At 39.8% G+C, this 17,528-nt stretch overlaps 1 protein-coding gene across 8 annotated transcripts in view; it reads left to right on the forward strand.

The window, feature by feature from the left end:
- The window catches only part of diaph2 (diaphanous-related formin 2), a 419,173-nt gene that overhangs the window by 209,535 nt on the left and 192,110 nt on the right, over positions 1-17,528 (forward strand). For all 8 annotated transcript variants that reach the window (XM_057348933.1, XM_057348934.1, XM_057348932.1 and 5 more), the window contains one exon: positions 17,217-17,315. In XM_057348933.1, the coding sequence (XP_057204916.1) occupies positions 17,217-17,315 (99 nt within the window). The remainder of the gene's footprint in view (positions 1-17,216; positions 17,316-17,528) is intronic.

Consider the following 17,528-nt stretch of genomic DNA (forward strand, 5'->3'; position numbering starts at 1 on the left):
TGATCTGAAACAAATTTTATTGTTATTAACTTTAACTGTTATTAACTATTAACTTTGCTGTCCCCTCAAAATAACTCATCACATAGCCATTCATGTCTAAACCTCTGGCAACAAAAGTGAGTACACCCCCTAAGTGAAAATGTCCAAATTGGGCCCAGTTAGACATTTTCCCTCCCTGGTGTCATGTGAATTGTTAGTGTTACAAGGTCTGAGGTGTGAATTAAATTTGTGTGAATCAGGTGTTTTAAATTTGGTGTTATCGATCTAACTCTCTCATACTGGTCACTGGAAGTTCAACATGGCACCTCATGGCAAAGAACTGTCTGTGGATCTGAAAAAAAGAATTGTTGCTCTACATTAAGATGGCCTAGGCTATAAGAAGATTGCCAAGACCCTGAAACTGAGCTGTAGAATGGTGGCCAAGACCATACAGCGGTTTAACAGGACAGGTTCCACTCAGAACAGGCCTCGCCATGGTCGACCAAAGAAGTTGAGTGCACGTGCTCAGCATCATATCCAGAGGTTGTCTTTGGGAAATAGACATATGAGTGCAGCCAGCATTGCTGCAGAGGTTGAAGGGGTGGGGGGTCAGCCTGTCAGTGCATACGCCGCACACTGCATCAAATTGGTCTGCATGGCTGTCGTCCCAGAAGGAAGCCTCTACTAAAGATGATGCACAAGAAAGCCTGCAAACAGTTTGCTGAAGACAAGCAGACTAAGGACATTAATTACCGGAACCATGCCCTGTGGTCTGATGAGACCAAGATAAACTTATTAGGTTCAGATGTTGTCAAGCTTGTGTGGCGGCAACCAGGTGAGGAGTACAAAGACAAGTGAGTCTTGCCTACTGTCAAGCATGGTGGGAGTGTCATGGTCTGGGACTGCATGAGTGCTGTCGGCACTGGGGAGTTACAGTTCATTGAGGGAACCATGAATGCCAACATATACTGTGACATACTGAAGCAGAGCTTGATCCCCTCCTTTCGGAGACTGGGCTGCAGGGCAGTATTCCAACATGATAAAGACCCCAAAAGAAGCTGAGGGTAAAGGTGATGGAGTGGCCTAGCATGTCTCCAGACCTAAACCCTATTGAGCATCTGTGGGGCATCCAAAAAAACGGAAGGTGGAGGAGCGCAAGGTCTCTAACATCCACCAGATCCGTGATGTCGTCATGGAGGAGTGGAAGAGGACTCCAGTGGCAACCTGTGAAGCTCTGGTGAACTTCATGCCCAAGAGGGTTAAGGCAGTGCTGGAATATAATGGTGGCCACACAAAATATTGACACTTTGGGCCCAATTTGGACATTTTCACTTAGGGGTGTACTCACTTTTGTTGCCAGCGGTTTAGACACGAATGGCTGTGTGATGAGTTATTTAGAGGGGACTGGCAAATTTACACTGTTATACAAGCTGTGCACTCACTACTTTACATTGTAGCAAAGTGTCATTTCTTCAGTGTTGTCACATGAAAAGATAAGATAAAATATTTACAAAAATGTGAGGGATGAACTCACTTTTGTGAGATACTGTATATATATATATATATATATATATATATGACTAACTATTAATAAGCAGTAATTAGGAATTTATTGAGGACAAAGTCATAGTTATTTAGTTAACAGTGGGAGTGTGGCAAAAATTGCACTGTATTCTATTACTGATTCTTTTTTTTCTATTTCTACATAAACTCTCTTTCAAGCCCCTTGAAGTGTCCATGTGAACCACTGTAAGAGTTTGCCGGAGCTGGACGAGTGCGTTTAAAGACTCCTCCTGTTTTGACTGGGTTTGATGTTGCTGTGCCGCTTTAGTTCACTAAGGCCCCTTCTGTCAAATATCATTACACCTTTGCTCCTATAGTTCTACATAGAGCAGACGTGCGGGTGAAATTTGACTTGCAGTAAGACAACTACACTAGAACTGAACTGCTACTCACCAGCTGTCTTTAATAATTGGTCAGTAGTGGTAGTCCTTATTCTTATTAACATCATTTCAATATGGCCTCCTGTCATTCTTCTTTCCTGCTGTCTGCCCTGAACTTTTCCCTTACTGTACCTGTTACTCAAAGGCTAATTCGGTGTGACATCACTTTTAAGTTTCAGGGTGACTAAAAATGGATTTGGACATTTATGGTAAATATGTGTGACTTTATAAGGCTAACATTGTTTGAAGTGTGCTGGAGTAACATAATCCTGTAATTTGCCAGCGCTCGCTGTGAACAGCATACCTCTGTTTATTCAAAGACAGATACGCTGCTATCTGGGTCTGTATATCCGTGTGCATTTTTAAAGGCCTCACGGTGAGCAGTTAGCACGAGTTGAAACAGAAAGGAGATCAAAGCTGAGAGCAGTGTTTAAAGAGATGGCAGCTGTAACCATTCAAGTGGTAAAGTGCTAGAAAATGTTGTACTTAAATGTTGGATCTAGGGTGTGGGATTGCATTTCTTCAGCTCTTTATGGATCGTAATGGCAGAATTCTGGCCGTAGTGTTTTAGCACAATTGCACGGTGAAAGCATATCATTATCATCTCCTGCATGTCTTTTTATATGAAATGATTCGTTTGTACTATGCTACATTAAGGGGCAGTTTCGCGGACAGGGATTAGTTTAAACCAGGACTAGGTTTTAGTTAAAGGTCTAGAGTGGGATTTATAGAGGCGAGTTTGAGAACTGCAACCAATCTCTAAGTCCAAGCATGATGGTGGCCACCACAGAACAGCGTGTCTTCTCATGTTGAAGCAGGGATGAGATCATGCAGGCACTAGAAAGACTGTAGAAAGAGCAATGTCTTATTTATTACATAAAAATAAGGTTCTTTGGATTTTAAGTATAAAAAATAGGATAAAAGTCAAGCAGGAGTTGGACCTGTGTTAATATTATAAAGACTTTCCAGCAGAGACGCGTGTTAGGACCCGCGGTACTAAGGCTTTTAGCAGAGATACTCATATATACAGATGTCTATGGAGATACTTTCCAGCAGAGTGACGTTGGAGAGAAAGATTGTCTAAAAATTACCCCGAGGAGGATGCATTGATTCGGATCAGTATGTGAGTAACATAGGTTTTTCTGTTTGTTAGAACCAAGATATGTTGTTGTAATATTAGCTGTGTAACGGAGGCCTCATTGTTTATCTGGAACCAGTGTGCTGCTTGTATATAGTATACTCGTGTCGTCTTAGCTTATTTTATTCATTTGCATTATTATTTGCGTGGTCTAAGCCATAATAAAGCAAGCATTTCATGCTCGCATTGCACTGCACGTTTGAGTGCATGCTAGCTAACAGTAAATAGCAACGATGTTAAAGGCGTTTGATCTGACAGCAAGATAGCAGTTAAGAGTAAGTTAGTAGACGTTTTATCAGATGTTTTTTACGATGACAGCTGAATCTCAGGGAGGAATTGACAGTCGCATAATTTACGTCATGCAGTAAGTGAACCGCACCTGAGCGTGGTCGCGAGCACTCACACTAGTCAATCGAACCAGGCTTTAGGGGTCAAACGAGCCCGGGCGCGGTTCGATCGGGACAATGCGAGTAAGCCCTAAGTCATTAAAAAATCCCATACTACTACTTTAAATTAGGATATTTATGTCGTTTTAAAAAACATACTTTACAAAAAACATTACTGGTGTGCATCTCCAGACAAAACAATTGCACTGATATGTTTTAAGATATGACAGTGCAAATTTTTTCGATCAAGGCACCTCTAACATTGAAGTTAGTCTGGGACTAGTATTAAGCCCTGTCTGGGAAACCGCCCCTAAGTATTCTGTTTCCAAACCTCAATTCCAAATGGGGCTGTATACTTTCTTTTGTGATGGCTTTTTTATTCCTCCCCCTTTCTGTCTATTTCTCTCTTTCTCTTTCTTACCCTGTTTTTTATCCGCATTTCTATGTATTGCTATATGAACGCACATAGACAGCTGTAAGAATGCATATCACCCTTGGAGAAAATTATGGTTATTTTCACAGAGTCTCTGTGTTTTGTATCCATGTGCAACTTTTTTCCATTCGAATTTCGCACATATTGCTGCGATCGACAACAAAGTACATGTCAGTCAAAAGTGCATTTACTCCATGTGAATTTCTTCTTTGTCACCCTGCTAGCGCACCTTACAAATGACACAAGTTGTAGGTATGGTGCAATGTTTTGGAAGGCGTAGACCTGCATGCTACGAACGTGATACAGATCCAGACAGTTCGGGTTCTTCTGAAGAGAGTCAGTAAGATCATGAACCTGCTATAGAGCTGACAGGCTTAGTAAATAAAGCACAGATAACCTGCCTGGGTGTGTATTGTATGTGGAAGTGTGTATACTAACTTTCCAGAACGCACTGTGAGCCTTCCTTCAGCCCTGTGAAGATGATGTAAAAGCCAAAGGAAAAGCTTCAAAGACCATGTAGTACCCGCATGTTGGTCCTAAATGATTGATCTGCCCTCCTTCTCTGATACAATTTAAGGTACCATTGAAATCATGCATCTAATGTTTTTGAAGAGGTAACTCTTATCGGCCTTGATGTATGTGAGTTTTCAGAGTTTAAATGAGAAAGAACCTTCAGAATTTTTGTTTATGTTCAATGAAAAAATTATTTTCTATATAAAACAAATGGTTTTGCATATTGGACTGACCAAATTTAGAAGCTAACCCACAATATTCATGTAACCTCTGTATCATAAATATTTGCACCTTAAAAAAATACTACTACTACTACTACTACTAATTATTATTATTATTATTATTATTTTGTTTACAATAATAATATCAGTAAACATTGTTATTATTATTATTTTACTTCGTTTAGATTTTTTAAAAGCATTTAAAATCCCTGGCTCTGAGATCCGAGAGGGAGCACATGCATGGCTTTTCTGCTATCGTTTCTGGGGTTAAGAACCGTTTGATGTGAATCCAGTCTCAGAAGGAGATGTCATTGTATGGGGCCAAAAGAACAGAGACTGAATAAGAGATAACCACACATCTTTTTGATGATAAATGCTGTCTTTTCGGTCCGGGGCTTTCACTTCTGTAATTCACATTTAATTTTGTCTGGCTTTCAAAGAGAGCGGAGATCCGTTAGATCACAGCGGCACGACTTACAGCGCCACAGCTTTAACTGTGGCCACTCTTATCCTCCATTGATCCTAACTGTCTTTAAAGAATTCTGTGTGATTCCATGATCATATTACATGGGCCTTCAAAGTGCACTTCTCCCGCTTTCTACCGGAACGCTGGGGGAGATCTCAAATATATATAGATATATATCTGTTTGGGTAGAATTGTTTCCTGCGCGGAGTCAATAGCTAGATTTCCTCAGCTGGAACCAAGTGACCCAAAGGCTTGCTCGTAAAGGTCCAGCTGTAATTTGATGTTGTTTATAGATTTGTTTACCTCAGAATGTGTTCTGCTCTTGGATCTACAAAGCCACCACTACCAGCCATTGTAAGCTTTTTGTACTTTCATTCAATAGAGTTGCTCAACGGTAGACTTTTAAATAGATGGAATAGCAGGTAAAGTAGTGTTCAAAACAGACTTGTATTGTAACCCCAAATTCTGAATTCTGATTCTACCACACTGTTGAATACTACTGTAAATCAGACAAAATCTGAATTATAAGCCATATACTGTACTGTACATGGGGTATAACACAAAAACATTAAATTGCTAGTTCACCCAAAAAAGAAATGTGAATTAAAAAAAGTGAATAGGTGCCAGTTAATATCATTCTTCAAAATATCTTCTTTTGTGTTCTGTGGAAGAAGGAAAGTCAAACATGTTTGAAATGACAAGAGGGTGAGTAAATAATGACAGAATTTTTATGTTTGGGTGAACTATCACTTTAAATATGCTGAAGCAATTTTGTTATTTTTAGAAGACACAAATCTTTATACAAAGGCCTTTAAATATTGTTGTGAACAAAGGGGGAGGGCCTTGTAATGAACAAGATTGAGATCCACCGTAGCAACCACATAGCAGCATCCCATAACACTCTATCACTGAAAAAGTCTTAAAACAATAGCTTGTATACAGTCATTTAAGACAACGCTATGGGGTTGATTAAAGCACTGTGTTATCTGTTGTTAACAGCATTAATCTTTCGTGTATACTGTAGAAGTACCAAGGGATATTGCATCAGGTATCTCTGTGTGCTATACGCTTTTTACAAAGCAAACAAGAGCAGGAAGTTATGAGCGTGACGCCTCATAACTACATTTACTGCTATAGTTTAAACACAATCAAATCCCTGAGTAATCCAGACAGCGGGTAACAGCAGGTCCCATAAACGCCTCGTAATCCAGTCTGCCGGCTGATCACGCAACTTGGACAGCGTGTCCTTGGACATTAATTCCAAAGCAAGGCAGGTCAGAGCTAACAATTTTCAGACCCACCAACCCAGCAATCACAGTTTTAGGCAAACTTGAGACATCACAAAAAGCCCTCACTCCACAGCCACTACTGGAATGGATGTTCACTTCACACTCTATCATTATAACTCATTATGCTTGACTAGCTTTTGTCAGTAACGCATACATAGAGGGCTGCAATCATAGATGGAGTCTAAAGGATATTACAGTGGGGTCCTGCTTTTTAGTAAGGCAGATCAGAATTAATTGGCTGTTAGGGATGAGTGGCTTCTCAAAGCCATGCTTAGCAATGCTTTAGCTGGTAGCGTCTCTCCGTGCACTTCCTGTTTGCTGTAATTCATGTGGTCATGCTAATCTTTCTTTTTCAGATTCCTCCATAATCAGTGTGGCAGGGAAAGGGGAGTGTAGTATAAAAGTGCAGGTTTGGGATGAATGGACCCAGGGTTTGGTCTCACCCAGCTAGCCAGAGAGGAAGAGAGAAGGAAAATGTAGAAAGCATGAAGGATGAGATAAAAAGAGCAAGAAACAGTCCTGAACACCCAGAGCATTCGGACCAGGGTCACCCCACCAAGTGCAAGCCCGAGCCAACAAGAGCTCTGTTGCATTCCCTGGCCTGTTGGCTATTCCACTGATGAAAATATATATATATTCATAGTGCTTCATTTTTTTTTTTTAAAGATTTATTTTTAAATTTTAAATTATTTTTATTTTTTTGCCTTTATTTGACAGACAGTAATTGTAGAGAGGACAGGAAGCGAAGTGGATGAGAGAGGGGGTAGGGTCGGGGAAAGGACCACGAGGCGGGATTCGAACTCGGGTCACCCGGAACGCACCGGCACCATATGTCGGAGCACGAACCACTCAACCACCAGGCTCCGACATGCTTCATTTTCTTAACCTCATCTCAAATTCACTCCCCAAATTAGCACACAAATATCCCAACTCTTTCATCTGTTGAGGAAATCAACCTGAGATTGATGGATAGAACGAACGAACGAAAGAAGCAAGAGAGAGAGAGAGAGAGAGAGCGAACGAACGAACGAACGAGAGAGAGAGAGAGAGAGAGAGAGAGAGAGAGAGAGAGAGAGAGAGAGAAAGAAAGAAAAAACAAATCACAAACAAAGAAACAAAGAAACGGAAACAAAGAATGAATGAATAAGAAAAAATCATAGAATCAGAAAGAAAGATTTAGATAATGAGGAAGAAAGACAGAATCAGAACCGAAGAAAGACAGAATCAGAACCAAAGAAAGAATCAGAAAGAAAGAATCATTGAATCAGGAAGAAAAGATAGAAAGATTCATAGAATAAAGAAGAAAGAAAGAATCAGAAAGAAAGAATCATTGAATCAGGAAGAAAGAAAGAAAGTCAGAAAGAAAGATTGATTGAATAAAGAAGAAAGAAAGAATGAGAACCAAAGAAAGAATCAGAGAATCAGAAAGAAAGAATCATTGAATCAGGAAGAAAAGATAGAAAGATTCATAGAATAAAGAAGAAAGAAAGAATCAGAAAGAAAGAATCATTGAATCAGGAAGAAAGAAAGAAAGTCAGAAAGAAAGATTGATTGAATAAAGAAGAAAGAAAGAATGAATGAAAAAGAATCATAAAGAAACAGATTGAATCAAATAGTCTGGAAAAAAGAATAGAAAAAGGAAAGGATCAAGAAGAAAGACAGAATCAAATAATCAGAAGGACAGAAAAATTCAGAATCCAAAAATGTTCATGAGACTGTGGCGTGGAGGGAAAACCTTTGTGAAAACCATACACACATACCTCAGCATACACGAGGCACTTAACGCCTGTCAGGAATTGTTTACTGTTGACAGGAAGATCCATACGTCTGTGAAAATCTGCATGAATTTCAGCATCTGCTGCTTTTGGTTGGGTTGCGGAGATTTACAATTACACTGTTCATGCCTGCGGTGGATTTGATTTTAGGAGATAAGACTTTCTCTCACTAACAAGCGTAACACCAGACTGCCTTGAAGAAGAAGTCACTTTATTTTTATTATTTATTTGTTTATTGTTATCCTTCAGGCAAACCTTGACATTTGCACACACAACATGTGAGGTATTTCTAAAGGCCTCTTTGCACAATGGCAGACAAATTGGATCAACAATATCGGTTAACCTTCAAGACAGAAAGCATGATACCAGCCACATGTTGCAAAAATCCTTGAGAACCAGTCTTTTCTCGATAGGCTCTGTTTTATTTCCTCATGTCGAATGATATTACATTAAAAAAACCTCCTAAGCTAGGCAAACCACTAGCAACTTAGGAAGGTTAGCCTCAAACCCACAGAGCTCCAACAGAGAGGACAAACACAACCGCACAACCTCAACACCCAGTCCCTAACCCACAGGGAGTTTAACGGGACCATGACCCAGCAGTGGTGATGTTGATAAGGTCTCAGTTTCTAGTCGTCATAGTTATCATATACGTAATTCAGTGGTTTATTCACCGATCAATTGTGAACAACATTCAGGACATTTGAAGGCCACATGACTGCAAAAGCTGTTTCTCGGTTTAGACATGCATATTGAAAGTTGTATTTATAAAACGCACAGTTAGAAATTGAATGTTGCATTCAGTAATAGTTTCTTGACTATAGAACTGTTTTTGGACCTTATACACACATCTCCAAGAAATCTGTGCCCCAGGGATGGGCTTTGAGTACATAGTCTTAGCAAAGTCAAGTTGGTTCGATGGTTTAAATGTAATGGGTCAAACAAGACTTTAAACCGATGTCTCCTGTTGAAGTGCATTGGCTGTGGGCTTGAATCGAGAGGTCATGGCTGTAAAGCCCTCTGTGGTCAGTTCCAGCCCTGAGGAGTGACTCTTCCCACACTCTTTGCCATCTTGAGCTTCCTACCCAGAAATTAAAGAAATGGTTAGGCTTTGGTATTGTAATACCACTGCTTAGGACTGTAACCCAGTAATGTTCACACCACCGAGACGATCCATCTGAAAGACTTCGTGTTTTTCCGTCCTCATTATTTTCGTTTTATTACCCGCAGGGGGTGCCCATTTGTATTAAACGCATGTGATATGGGTTTTCACAAATGACCTTATGATAAAGCAGAATGTCAGTACAATCCATCGTCTTTCATAGACTGCTGTTTTCATTTCACACAATTGTGATTGTGTGAGTTTAATACAGTGGATAACCTATTATCAGCTTGGTACGCAGCAGAGCCATACTAAGGGAGAGAGCTGTTAGTGCTGCTCTGTAAGATTACAGAGTGAATTTGTGTGCCAAGTGAGCTCAAACCCAATGAAAGACGCCATGCATGGGCGAGTATCATCCTACTTTTATAAACTCAAAGTGTACACTACAGTCTTACGAAATCTCCAACATTTATGTTTTAATAAATTGTAAAAAATAAAACACTGTCTGGACAGTCAAGATTTTGTTTTGAAGAGAAAATATAATATATTTCATTTTTTCAGTGAGACACATTTTAAACAATTGTTTAAAAATCCAATAGTTAATTTCTCTAAAATTACATATATTATTTAAGCTTATTTAATGAAGAAATAAGTATTTAATTAACAAATTATATTTTTAATATTCTTATAGAAATTTTAGAGTTACTCAGATTGTCTAATTTTGTACTTGCATTTACACAATTTAAACAATATGTTTCATTGATTTCACAGCTTTAAAATGTACTAAATTTTTTCACGTAAAATTACCGTAAAATTTTTTAGAGTGTAGGATTGGGGTGTTTTTAATAGTTATATAGCCATCAATGTATGTTAGCATTTTTGTTGTTTGCCTATGGCATCTGATAGAGCGTTTGGACCCGGAAGCGGTGGTACGTGATGTCAGACAAGCGGCTAGTTACAAACAATAAAGAGAAATTGTCATCATATACTGTACAATTATCATTTCAAACATGTTTTACCTTCTCCATTTTTCTTTTATAGATTAAGTATATTTTCTTACTGTGAGGTTGTTCTTTCATACCTCAGGAGATTTAATTACTACTTAAATTCTCAAGTCTCATATGGTTCTCATACAATTGTTTAGGAGAAATTAAAAAGAAACTAGTAAATTGTTAAAATATATTAAAAGTATGGAGCTATTAAATTAATGTAGATTGTATAGGTAAAATAATTTGAATTTGATGAGAAATGTTGATAAGTTCATATTGTTATCTTCAATAATATTGACTTTTGGTTGCAGGCTTGGCAAATCTGAGCTCAGTTTGTGACATTGTTGAGATTTCTGTTCTCAGGAGAAATATCAGAGACTGAACAGACTCAACCAGCAGTTTCAATTTGCTCTCATTTATTCTCATAGATGTCTAGGATAAAGAGATTTCAGTTTTTTTCTGTGTTCTGGGTCATAGTTTTGGAACAACAGAAAGATGAGAAAATGGTTACATAATATAAATTTTTGGATTAAAGGTCAAGTGTATGAAATTTAGCGGCATCTAGCAGTGAAGTCGTGAACTGCAACCAATGGCTCTTGGCTGACTTAGCACTAAGATGTCATCAAGTTTTCGCTTCTTTGCCAAAGGAGAGCGATTTTCTCTGTGGAGCAGTTTGTCCGTTTAGGGCTATTGTAGAAACAACATGGCGAATTCAATGCAAGGGACCCGCGGTTTCTGTTGATAGAAATAGCTCACTCTAAGGTAATAAAAACATAACGCTTCATTATGTAAGGTGTTTATACACCTCTGAAGACATAGATATATATATTATAATGCATTTCTGTTGATAGATCCTCCAAAAAATTACACGCAGCACCTTTAAATAGATGTTGTAGCATTGGTTTGGTCTGTTGGTCTAAATTCATTGGATGCTATGTTACAAATAGTTTTTTTTCCACAGATGCACTTTGAGTTTCCCTCAAGGCTTGCCTCCAAGAAAAAAACAAAGGTTGTTGTAAGCAAAAGTTTCTGACATGAGTTGGAGGAACAGGGCTTGGCGTTCATGTCAAATTCCAACTGTTAGGTTTTCTGTCTCACTGTGTCTCTCACTCATAATGAAACTATTAGAGAGCCAGTGGTTATCGGGTCAGGCTAAGACCTTTGCAGCCTCTTCTCTACTCACTCTCTTCAGGCTCCCAGCAGACCCCGGGGTGAAAATGAGAGTGTATTAGTGACCTCTGAACACAGTCATGCTTTAGAAGTCTGTCAGACGTATCACGCTGTCCTCAGAGAGAATCAAACCTTACCTGCTTCCCCATCACAATTATCATTACCACAAACCTCCCTCTTTCCCCCTGTTATGGTTGAAAATGATGATAATTGCATGGATGGAGGCACAGCCTCTCCCCCAGCTGTTTTTTTTCTTCAGATCACCTTGAGCTTAGACAGTTTCGCTTGAGCACTGTGAAGGTCAGGACTAAGAGAAGGGGGGAAGTCATTACAGGAGAGATGCCTCCTAATAACCTGACATCAGAAAGCCGTCAGAGAGAAGCTGAATTATACGCATTCAAACAGCTCCCCTTGTATTTATGGCCCGTGTGCGCTTTTTCCGACGTCAACAAACTCTCGGTTCTTCCCAGTACTTAGTACAAGAACGGCTTAAATTGCTTCACTAATAATTGAACGCTCTCAATGAATAGCTACGGGAGCTCATTTCCAAACCACATCATCAGATGCACTCAACCGGTCTACCACGAAATCTCCGCCCCAAATTTAGACATTTCAGACATTTGTGCATCAAGCACTTATCTGGACGCCGTAGTGCTGGTTATGCTCTGCTCAGATTCAATTTGCAAGCTTTTCCTCATTGATCACCCTTATCCGATCAATGAGGTTTCACCAGGATGAACGAAGAAGAAACAAGGGTTGACTTTTTGAGAGAACGAGCATGCATTTGAGAAGTTAGTTGGATTTTTATGCAGACAATAATTTGGTTACGGTGTTGAGAGAGAGACCGCTCTCTCAACACCTCTTACTCACTCGCATAAATTAGTCGTAGCTGGAAATCTCAAATAAAATAGTGTTTTCAAACCTCAAGTGTGTTTCATATTTGGGACGTCTTCCCCGATCTGACGGGGCGATGCGGATGCAGATGTGCTATTGCTTAATTCATAAACACACTGTGCTTTTTGAAGCAGTTGTGACTCAGGGTTTGATTTCATTGCGATCCACTGCATCTCGTGTTGTTAAGGTTTGGACACTCTGAATGTGTAAGCCGTCTGGAATAATCTGACTCACACAAACTGAGAACGCATTTCCCGGCACGCAGTCAGACCCCGCATTGTCTCTTTTGCGTGGCTGAGACATTGACCATGTTTTAAGAGGACCTGTCATCAGTGTTTTGAGTGCTCCGCTCACCCGCTGTAGCTTAATGTCTGTGACTGTGAATCATTTCAGTCCGGAAGCGAACATGTGGTAGTGTTTAGCTTGCTAACGCTCAAGGCTTTGCCTGCCGGGGGGAGATATCTCATGGAAGGCTCCCAGCAGAAAGATTCAAGTCCAGTAAACAATCTCAACGCCCAAACGTGGAGAACTTTGGAAACGAGAAGCTCCCATGGGTTGCCCTCTGTCCAAAAACCACAGAAAGGGCTTGTGTGTGAACTTGAGTGTTGCCTTTTTTTATTGCTTTTCTTATTGTAAGTTCTATTATTTCTATTACATTTCACCCTCTGCTTTGTGCTCCTATTTCAGCCAAGAGCTGTTCTCTCAGTCCCTACGTATAACAATATCTGTGAACTCAACACACATGTATGTGGTTATGTTGGCAGGAGCAATCTTGTACCGCTGATGTTTTATTAACATTGTGAAACTGGCTTTCTCTAAAATATCTCTCAGCTTTGTTTCTCTTCTAATGGGTCACATTACTAACACATCACTCTGAAATACTGTTATTTTTATTATGTTGAAACACCCCCCAGAATAATCGCTCTTTCATGGGCACTATATAACAAAAACCACCTGGTTTTTCCTTTTCTCTTTAATAGCTAACTGGCCCACTTATTAACTTAATTATTTATTTTCTTTACTGGGTGATAAACTCTTGTTTCATTCGTTTGTGCTTTTTACGACCTACATGTACATGACATATCAAGTTTAATTTCATTGTTTAAATGTGGTTCTCCATAAAACCTTAATGGGCCATCTGTATTAGTTTCACAATATTCTTACTCTTCTAAGCTCATAGTGTGAGGCATGGCTTTGTTTCTGTTTAACACACTTAAAGAGACAAAGGTTTCGTGCATTATTATCAATAATAATATAATAATAATTTATTATGTATCTGGTATATCACTTTATTATGTTGTGTAGGCACATAAGACATTAATAATAATTATAATAATAAAACTGCTAAGAAAAAGAATTATAATAATTTGTCTGATTTATTACTACTATCATTATTTTTTCATGGAATGTTTCTGTCACTTAATTATGTTGTGTAGACACATAATTTTTTAATAATAATAATAATAATGTTGTTTTTCTTCTTTGTATTATTACCAATAATAATAATAGTATTAATAATATTTCTGATTTCAAGGCTTTTAAGGTTGTGATTAAATTTTACTCTTTTTGATAGACATTCTCAAACGTTTGCATTGGCAGTTGCCACGCGTGCAAATACAGTATGGCCATTTTTGAGCTCTGTAACCTCCCTGGATGATTCTAAAGTGTTCCTTGGAAGAACATTCATGCAAATAAAAGCTCAGCAAGTAGAAGAGCAGTTTTAGCCTCTTGGAGAGGTGGAGAAGACGTCCTGGTCTGTGAGTCGTTTGCCTGTGTCAATACTCTAAGCATATTCTAGTGGGTGGATCAAGAGGCTTAACTCACTTGCCTTGTTTTTCTTGCATGCAAACTTTTCTCTCTGGCAGAAGTCCCACACACATCATCAGTGATGGATAGAGCTTTAGCCCATCGTTCCTGTAATGATTGTTTCAAATTTGCTTTCTTGGTAACATGTCCTGCTCTTCCCAAGGAGTAATTTAGTCAGCAAGCCTGCAGCAGAAAGCGGGCTAAACAAAGCCGCCCAGACTGCCCTTACCCCCATAAGTGAAAGCAGTGATGATCTGACTAGGGCTGAGCTGCGTCTGTTTCGCATTTTTCCAGCCCTGCCCAGAATGAGGAGGCGCAGGCCTGGCGGACTGCGGATGTCCAACAGCTGAAGAGCCTGAGGATGTGTGGAGAGCGTCCTGCTGAGAGCGTGGGCTGCCCAGGTGGGAAAACCAGCTGGTGGAAGGGTGTGACAATACGCCTGAGGGGGTGATGGGGGATCTTGAGTCCTACAATATGGCTTAAAGCTGTTCCCTCACCTGCGCCCCCTACCCGAAAAACAAGAATTCTATGGGAGCCCGGTTTCCTGATATTTTATTTTCTCTGGTCCTCAAGTTTCAAGATTGAAATTTTGTTTTAGTGGAATGCACACCGAGCGAGCTGGTCTGCCGCCACTCTGTTGTAGAAACATGCCTGCTTGTCAATGCAGGTATGGCAGGCTATTTGAACCCTGGGCATTATGGGCCTATGATGTCATCATTGTGATGTGTAACGGAGACACCCCATCACAAAACAGTGTGAAAAGGTTGAAGCTGCTAAAATGGATCAACTAAGACATTAGCAATACTGTTGTAATTATACATATTTATACAGCATCTCACAGAAGTGAGTTCATCCCTCACATTTTTGTAAATATTTTATCTTATCTTTTCATGTGACAACACTGAAGAAATGACACTTTGCTACAATGTAAAGTAGTGAGTTCACAGCTTGTATAACGGTGTAAATTTGCTGTCCCCTCAAAACTACTCAACACACAGCCATTCATGTCTAAACCGCTGGCAACAAAAGCGAGTACACCCCTAAGTGAAAATGGCTAATTGGGCCCAATTTGGACATTTTCACTTAGGGGGTATACTCACTTTTTTTTGGCAGAGGTTTAGACATTAATGGCTATGTGATGAGTTATTTAGAGGGGACAGCAAATTTACACCGTTATACAAGCTGTACACTCACTACTTTACATTGTAGCAAAGTGTCATATCTTCAGTGTTCTCACGTGAAAAGATATAATAAAATATTTACAAAAATGTGAGGGGTGTACTCACTTCTGTGAGACAATGTGTATATATATGTGTACTGTAAAGCCATATAGTTAAATCACTTCTCTGTGGACAGCTTGTGAGCTTTATTCAATAAGATGTTTAATAACTTTTTGGATATGCAAGTCATATCACCTGTCTGAGTGTTAAGATGCTTTTGCAGATTAATTACTTGGCCTCCTTCCCACACCTGAGCTTTTACAACAGACTTAGAAAATCCAACTCCTTGAGCATGCTCAGTGGAATCATTATCACCTCCATCCCACAACAGACACCCATCATTTCTGCGGTGCTTTTGACACAACAGTAAGTTGCTTACAGCCAGCAGCAAATCCACCTGCTTATAAGATGCTCCTGCTTTGATAACTCCTTCACATATGTAGATTTCTTGGGAGAGGCTTGTTTGTACGAGATTTCCTGCGAGACTTCCATCTTGGGCTTAAATAAATAGCGGAGTCGTGATGATTAGCGCTGAGGTGCATGCTAACTCCCACAAGCAATCTACTAAACCGGGGCTGCCTCTGTCTGTGTTCTCACCTGAGTATTACCCAGAATCTCTCTCTCTCCCTCGGGTCGCTCCCAGAGCTACGGCCTTGATTGCTCTTTAATTTAGTTAGTTGGTAGTTGACTGTGACAATGGGGCAGCCGAGGATTTCGCTGACATGTTTTTCGTCACTAGGGGAGAGGTTTTCTTTAAACGGGCTTCAAAGGGAGCCGGTCCCCGGTATACCAGTCACACACGTACGACGTTAATGTTGGTTTGGGGCTGTTCCAAGCTGCCGTGCCTGGCGCTTCCCAGGATTACAGAAATAACACAATTATCTCTGTGGCTCTGAGCCGTTGACAGAGCGAGCCCTGTGTTTGTCAATAGCGGCCCGCAAAATCTCCCTCCAATATACTGAGCAAAGCCGTAGTCACGCGCCAATAGTCTCTTTAGCACTGTGTGTCTGTCTCTCTGCCTGATTTTCTATTCCTCAATCTCACCTTGCGTAACCTCTTTCTGTAGCAATTCTTTTTCCTCCATCTTTATTTGTCTCGCTTTCTTGCATGTTTTTTATATGCCCCTCGTTTTTTTATACGTCTCGCTATAAAAGTCAGTCTGACATGCATCAGTGTCTCGATTTAATCATGACACATCTGCCATGATCTAGCGTTTTCACGTCCTTATGCTTTTCACCCCGGATCTGTTATGAAGGGGCCAAATGTATAATTACCTTATAGAGAGCAACATATGTCATTTTTATTGCTACAGCGGGAGATCATAAAATGTGCGTTCCAAAGCACAGGAGTCATGCTTGTGGATTTGGTTATCAGTGCGTTGCAAAGCAGCATGCAAAGGAGAACAATTCAATTCTTCTTTATTTGTTTGTTAAGTCAAACGTTCTCATTACTATTGCTCATACTTAAGTGTTAAACGTAGACATGTACGGTAACTCATCTTGCACCGGTTACGCTGCAGATATGAAAACGGAATGAATGCAGGATGAAATCTAATTAAAAGTTTTTCTAGCAGATGATAGAGTAGGTTGAAAAAATGTTTCCTGTGTGACCCAAACTATATCTACAGAACAGAACGTCATAGAGAACCTTTGACTTTCACCATCGATAACACCCTAGCAACCACATATAAATGCCCTGCCAACCACCCGGACCACCCTAGCAATGTGACATTGTTCTGCTTGGTTACGTACCCTTACAAAATCATCTTTTTACAGTTCTGAATAGAATTTGAAAAGAATCTGTTTGTATAAAATAGTAGTGTTGAGCAGATGAATTTACCGGTTTTGATCATTTCGCTCACACTCTTTGTTGCTTGTGTCTCTGTTTTTTAGTGAAAAAGGATGTGGACGAAACAGACGACAGGATGACACAATTCAAGAAAAAAGCGAAAGAGCTGCGAATTCTAGATGCCAAGACAGCCCAGAATCTGTGTAAGTTATCAGCATTCCATATCATCTGTGCCCCAGCCAAGTCTTTTTTCTTCTGAACAACATACATTTCTCTCTAAGGAATTGTCTTTTTTATTATTCACTATTTTTTAGAGATCGTCTTGGATTCTTGCTCCATGCCAAAAAAGATCTGAGTGAGTTTCTCTGTAAGCGAGTCAGAAAGCCGTTGAATCTATAGCCACAATGCTGTCAGGC

The sequence above is a fragment of the Triplophysa rosa genome, linkage group LG13 (assembly GCF_024868665.1).
Source record: "Triplophysa rosa linkage group LG13, Trosa_1v2, whole genome shotgun sequence".
In the NCBI taxonomy this organism is placed as follows: Eukaryota; Metazoa; Chordata; class Actinopteri; order Cypriniformes; family Nemacheilidae; genus Triplophysa; species Triplophysa rosa.